The sequence below is a fragment of the Ruditapes philippinarum genome, unplaced genomic scaffold, assembly GCF_026571515.1.
Source record: "Ruditapes philippinarum isolate M1 unplaced genomic scaffold, ASM2657151v2 ctg12980_1_1_1_1, whole genome shotgun sequence".
In the NCBI taxonomy this organism is placed as follows: Eukaryota; Metazoa; Mollusca; class Bivalvia; order Venerida; family Veneridae; genus Ruditapes; species Ruditapes philippinarum.
In genome coordinates, this window is record NW_026852890.1 from 15,896 (window position 1) to 23,518 (window position 7,623).

Sequence of the window (7,623 nt, forward strand, 5' to 3'; positions counted from 1 at the left end):
GGTCTCACATCTGATGTACCAAGGTACGCTTTGTGTATTAGAGCATGTCTCACATCTGAATGTACCAAGGTGACGCTTTGTGTATTAGAGCATGTCTCACATCTGATGCACCACAGTGCGCTTTGTGTATTAGAGCATGTCGTCACATCTGAATGCACCACAGTGCGCTTTGTGTATTAGAGCATGTCTCACATCTGATGTACCAATGTGCGCTTTTGTGTATTAGAGCATGTCTCACATCTGATGTACCAAGGTGCGCTTTGTGTATTAGAGCATGTCTCACATCTGATGTACCAAGGTGCGCTTTGTGTATTAGAACATGTCTCACATCTGATGTACAAGGTGCGCTTTGTGTATTAGAACATGTTCACATCTGATGTACTATCGGTGCGCGTTTGTGTATGTAGAGCATGTCTTCACATCTGATGTGTACCAAAGGTGCGCTTTGTGTATTAGAACATGTCTCACATCTGAGGTACCATCAGGTGCGCTTTGTGTATTAGAGCATGTCTTCTCACCATCTGATGTACCAAGGTACGCTTTGTGTATTAGATGTCTCACATGTCTCAACATCTGATGTACAGGTGCGCTTTGTGTATTAGAGCATGTCTCACGCATATGATGTACACAGTGCGCTTGTGTATTAGAGCATGTCTCACATCTGATGCACCACAGTGCGCTTTGTTGTACTAGAGCATGTCTCACATCTGATGTACAAAAGGTGCGCTTTGTGTATTAAAGCATGTCTCAACATCTGATGTAGGTTTTGCGCTTGTGTATTAGAGCATGTTCCATCTGATTGTACCAAGGTGCGCTTTTGTGGTATTAGAGCATATCTCACATCTGATGTACGCACGGTGCGCTGTTTGTTGTAGTAAGCAGCATGTCTAACATCTGATGTACCAAGGTTGCGCTTTGTGTATTAGAGCATGTCTGCACATCTGATGTACCGAAGCGTGCGCTTTGTGTACTTAGAGCATGTCCTCACATCTGATGTACCACGGTGAGCTTTGTGTATTCAGAGCATGTCTCACATCTGATGTACCAAGGTGCGCCTTTGTGTATTAGAGCATGTCTCGACATCTGATGTACCAATGTGCGCTTTGTGTATTAGAACAATGTCTCACATCTGATGTACAAGGTGCGCTTTGTGTATTAGAGCATGTCTCACATCTGATTGTACCAAAAAGGTGCGCTGTTTTGTGTATTAGAGCATGTCTCACATCTGATGTACCAAGGTGCGCTTGTGTATTTAGAACATGTCTCACATCTGATGTACGGCAAGGTGCGCTTTGTGTACTAGAGCTATGTCTCACAGTCTGATGTACCAAGGTGCGCGCTTTGTGTATTAGAGCATGTCTCACATCTGATGTACCAAGGTGCGCTTTGTTGTATTTAGAAACATGTCTCTCACATCTGATGTAAGCCACGGGTGCGCTTTGTGTATTAGAGCATGTCTCAGCATCTTGATGTACCAAGGTGCGCTTTGTGTACTAGAGCATGTCCTCTCACAATTTGTGGCACCAAAATGTGCGCTTTGTGTATTAGAGGCAATGTTCTGCAACAGTTCTGATGTACCAAGGTGCGCTTTGGTGTACTAGAGCATGTCCTCACAATGTTGTGCACGCAAAAATGTGCGCGTCTTGTTGGTATTAGAGCATGTCTCGCAGCATCTGATGTACCAAGGGTGCGCTTAGTGTATTAAAGCATGTCTCACATCTGATGTAAACCAGAGGTGCGCTTTGGGTAATTAGAGCATGTCTCACATCTGATGTACCAAGGGTGCGCTTTTGTGTACTAGAGCATGGAGTCTCACAATTTGTGCACCAAAATGTGCGCTTTGTGTATTAGAGCATGTCTCACATCTGATGTACGCCAAGGTGCGCTTTGTGTACATTAGAGCATGTCTCACATCTGAAATGTAGCCGAAGGTGCGCTTTGTGTATTAGAGCATGTCCTCACATCTGATGTACCAAAGGTGCGCTTGTGTGTATTGAGAGCATGTCCCTCACATCTGATGTACCAAGGTGCCGCATTTGTGTATTAGAGCATGTCTCACATCTGATGTACCAAGGTGCGCTTTGTGTACTAGAGCATGTCTCACATCTGATGCACCACGGTGCGCTTTGAGTACATTAGCATATCTCACAATTGAAGCACCACGATACACGTGTTTGTATCTGGCCGAACACTGATCATTGTAATCATACCAAACATTTTTAAACTCTAGATAGTGTTACATGTTCCCTAGCACTGGCTTTATGTCCAAACACTAACTGTACTAGAATCAGTAATCCCAAATGACTTGCACACTATTACAAAATAAAGCGGGGAATCATTGTACTGACACTATGTTTTATTAGAGCACATGCTCTGGGGTAGAGTAATGTAAGCCGCACCTTTAAACGGTTTAATCTCCAAAAAAGGGATTTTGTTCTTGACCGTTTCTATGCAGAGCCTCTCTGTATGTGCTCTTCGCAATTTTGTGTATTGCCGATTCGATAGTTATCTCCCTTAATTATTGGATCCCTTTACCTTACCTTTAAATTATACTTCCCTTTCCTCTTTCCTGTAATACCCCTCTAATAGTATTTATACCATGCATGTGCGTCGTACTGTATGTTTTATGCAGACCTGTCCCTTTTTCGCCCTTGGGCCCTCCTGTCTTTGTCTTGCTGGAGTTCGGCTGGATGTTATTGTAGGCTGTGTGCCGTGAAAGGCGATCTCGCATGTTGATTTTTGTATTCCTCGACTTACATAATCGTTAAAGAACATTATTTAAGACAAGAAACCGGCACCAAAAGCAAACAAAAAGGGGTAAAATGTATATCTTAAACGTCAGTGTTTACTTGTCCATTGATGTAAGTGTTACCATCAGAACAGCATACATATGAGTCGACATGAATGTCAACTAGTAAGTTCTGATCTTTTTCTTTTGATACCTCTTTCTTTTAAACTCGAACCAAGCCAACATTTCAAATTTAACTTACAATAACTTGTATTAATATTTAACTTATACAAGAAAGTGTAAGCTCAAAATTCGCAAATGCCATTAAAAGCATGTATAGTAAAGTTAACGCCGCAATTCGATATAATAAACAAATATCATCACATATCGGCGTAAAACAGGGAGACCAGAGTTCGAGTTTAATATTCTTTTTTTTCATAAACGATATTATTAATAATATCAATGCTAATATTAGGGGGAATAATTAACTTTGATGATTTAACATTACCCATGCTATCCAATACAAATTAAATGGTTATTTTGGAAAAACGAGGGGAGTAATGATCTATCCTGGGTGGCAGATGCTTACCAGTTTCTGTTTCGACAAGGTAAGGGCTGAAGGAGATTATTTCAATGACATCACATCTTGTTTTGGCTTTTCGGATACAGCATTTTACTCAAATACATATACTGTAAAATTCCCTTTAAACGCCCTTCCTCTAATAAAGCTCCCCCACCCTCAGGGTTTTTTTTATTAGGAAAAAAAGTCTACTCATCAGTGCTGAACTCATGAGTAAATACATAATTTTACCAAATCTTTCAGACTTCATTTTATTGTATAGTTAACACAAAAAAAAATGTTTCATATACACTGTAAAATTTAACACTTTTAACGTTATTACGAAATTTGATTTACACCAAACGTATTTAGAATGATTTTGGATTTAGGAAAAACGGTGTGAATATGAATATAGAGGATACTGAATGAGTGTAAGTTCAATACTAAATTTATTGCACGAGTTGAATAAAATTATATTATGCGAGCCTCTGGCGAGCATAATATTATTTTATTCAACGAGTGCAAGAAATTCAGTAATGAACTTACACGAATTTAATATTCTATTTATCACATACCAAAAATAAAGACCGTTTTAAGTGAAATAAGAGTCATTTTTCATTGACGCGCCTATAGTATAACGCTAACATTTAGCGCGTCTTTACACTATGTTTGTATAACGCTTATGACGTCACGTCAAAATATATGCACGGCCGTGCAATACCATATTTACAGAGTTGCAAAATCGGCACGGGTGTGTGATAAATTTCAATATTGCAATCGGACGAGAGACAGAAGAAGTATTTGCGACAAAATATAGTTACAAGAAAAAACGTCTGTTACACCCTGTATTGTCCATCTGAAAGGATCTGATATGTATTGACTTAAGTATTTTCAAACTAAGACTTTGGGAAGGCTTACAAAATGTTAGGTGTGTGCATGAGTGGCATAAGAAGTAATTTATTTCCAATTTGGAACCACGACAAAGATATATATAACATACCATGAAGCAATATGAAGAAGAAGAAGAAAAAGAAGAAGAAAAACTTGTGATTTTAAGATCAGGAGTTTGAGTATCTGATAATTAAGGAAATTATAGTATAAGTATGTAGTTAATTATCTAAGTATCCTCATTTATGTCCTCTCCCTATAAATATCCGTTTTTTCGCCTCTAAGATAGCTACTATGCAATGAAGGATTGACACAATATTTCACAAGGTACGTAATTTTATGTGACATATAATTAAATTTACAGTACATTATCAAAGATTAAAATACAAAAAAAAATAATCATACAGATTTGTATATTTGTACGTTACTTTTAGATTGTATTTTTATAAGACTTTTGTATTTATTCAAAAGCGTCATGCGATAATATATGTAAATGATTTGATATGTATAAGCTTTCGGCATAAATTAATTCATAGATGAATAAATGGGTAGATAAAAAATAGATAAAAACTTAAAACAAAGAATTGCTAAACAAGCTCTATTTTAAAATGCATGGAAATGGATTCGTTGTAAATTAACACTATAAAATACTAAACAAAATATTCCCTGTTTCACATTGTTGTGAGTGGTTTCTTTATAAGTTGGGTGTATTAGTGCATATAATATCATCTTATACATAATTAAAATTGCGAATGCAGCTATTTATACTTAACACAAGTTAATTGTTAGTTAAAAAAATGAACTTTATGTTTCGTCTTCTATAAAATCCGTATAATTATTGTAATTTTTACATTTCCATTTTATTATTTACATACTATCAACGTTTCAACACTCATTTATTTTTTTAGCATTAGAAGTAATTTTTACATTTTAAATGCAATAAAAGGAATACATATTGCTGTCTTTGTTTCTTTCAGGACCATGGCATTGAAGAAAATCAACTCTTAAAACAGGAACATCGGCTTCTATGCCACTCACAATGTCATCTACAAATGACAAGAACTTGTCTCTATCATTATGTACTATATTGGATAGTTTTGGGTACAGTAAAGAGCAAATTGAACTTCGATCAAAAGCATTAGACGATTGTAGTAAAATAATTCCACATAGAGCCGGTGAAATTCGTTTTTCTCATACATTACTAGTTGGTAGTGCAGGCGAAGGTGTCCAACTGTCCGACAGTGATATGGACGTGATGTATATACTTCCAGATATCGTATGCGTTGATGAAGGCTTCGAGAATAGTAACATCGTAGTTCTTGAAAGTGACCGAACTTGTACGGCACCAGGTTACACAAAAATAGTTCTTATTTCTAACCTTGATTCATTTGATTTAAGAACATCATCTATGATTGAAAAGTACATGTATTTGCAAATAATGAGCAAATATCGTACGCAATCGGGGAAAAAATATATATCTAGTGAACAATTCAAAGGTATTAGTTTAAACATATTTTATTTCTCAGAATATATATACATGTTATAATTTACAATATACAGATGCAATTCAAATATTCTTAAAAAACAGGATTAGAATGAAAGACAACATGTCTTATGAAATTCTTCTCCTAATTCAAAGGTATTACATTGGATGCAATGAATAAGATCTTTTGTAAGTGTTCAGGACCGGCCTTCCAACCAAATGATGATTTAAAAGTACAAATAGATTCAGTGATAAGTATTTATTTCTAATGGATGGTAAATTATTTAAACAAGTGACAAACAGATCAAAGGAATCACGCAATGGCCTACATCCGATGGTTGTGAATGAAGTATCCCAGATGGAAGGATATATTGTACGCCAATTGGGACAAACAAAGCGACATGCAAGCATAATGAATGGAGAATATGTATACTACAGCAGAAAAGAGATTTAGTGTCAAGTTCTTTCCGATACTCAACTTAAAAGCATACGTATTCATTAAAATCATGGCTAAAACACTACTAAAACCGAGATGTAACTTTTTAACTTCATATGTTGTAAAAAATGTTATTTCTGGGTCATGGAAATGACAGATTCCTGTCAGTAACGCCCCCAGTCACTTAGTAAATCTAATTCAAAAAGCGATATTTTTCATAAAGCACTGCGTCATTAACAATCATTTACCAAACTACATGATACCAGAAAGAAATCTGCTAAGAGGTGATGTGTTTGGTAAAAATAAGGTTGCCGTCATAAGCTTCCTGTCAGACTGCCTCGATGAAGGTGGTAGTATCCTTCTTAAGGTTCCTAAATTATATCATTCAGTCGCATTAGCAATTTCGAAACCTGAACTTTTTTCCGCGTTCAGGAAATGGAGAGATGAGGCAGAACGGTTAATACACTTGATAGAAGAGTATCATGCATGTTTGAGCGACAACAAAACTGTTGAGGCTAATGTCAAACTATTGTTTCATGTTTTACCAGATTTGTACATTTTGATCTGTTCAGGGAAAACCAAAGAAGACTTAATTCAAATTCTTGTTGAACGGCTGTGTGCTTTGAAATTCCTTTAATTAGAAAAACGTACAATTTATTTGTAAATAAAAACAATATGACGGTTGCTTTTTACTAATTTATGATAATATGTATTGTTCGTACGAAACTAATTCAAAGGATAGTTATAGTAGGGATTTTACAAATTATAGGTGATTAATGCAAATAAGGTGAAAATTAAGAGATTTTTTTTTATCTAGGAAGTGTGAACCATGTTCATGATTGTTAAACTAGATTCCTGCTCACGTCACTAAGGAAACGAATAACTTGCGTAATGTGAGGAGGGCGGACTTTAAAAGACCTTCGTAGTTTCAGGAGGAGGTACTACAGACTTTTGTAGTGTCAAGAGGAGGAACTCCAGAATAACGTAATATCAGGAGGAGGGATTCTAGACTTATGTAGCGTCACGAGGAGGGACTCCAGACTTACGTAATGCCAGTAGGAGGGATTCAGACTAACGTAGTGTCAGAAGAAAGGACTCAAAACTTGTGTTTGTCTAGTTTCACTTGACTTTCGGACACCAATGTTCATTTCTAAAAACTATGAATATATTGTGGAGTTATATTTAGTTTCACATAGAGTTCGGGTATATATTGAAGATCATAATAATGTTTTATTAGTATATGTGTCTCTCTGAAGGAAAAAGTCGTGTTTCTAAGATGTAATTGAGGTGGTATTATTCTTAATGGAACATTACACAAGAGGAGATTGAAGGCAATTAAGAAATTAAATACAAAACAAAAACAAAAAGTGTTAATGATATTATTTATTCTCTTATAATTATAAATATTGTCATTTCATAATTTTTGATTGAATTTATTTGTGTACTCATCGATATAATTAAAGCAATGCAGTAAACCAGTTATGATGTCTTTTCGTTGGTTATTATGATTTATAAAGAGAAAAATAATT

At 35.9% G+C, this 7,623-nt stretch overlaps 1 protein-coding gene across 1 annotated transcript; it reads left to right on the top strand.

The window, feature by feature from the left end:
- Positions 1-4,410: 4,410 nt before the first annotated feature.
- Positions 4,411-5,913, top strand: LOC132727488 (uncharacterized; the record flags this gene model as incomplete). The annotated part of the gene is made up of 3 exons (XM_060713022.1): positions 4,411-4,502; positions 5,153-5,671; positions 5,815-5,913. Coding segments are annotated over exons 2-3 (568 nt in total), but the record flags the coding sequence as incomplete, so codon positions are not given.
- Positions 5,914-7,623: the final 1,710 nt, after the last annotated feature.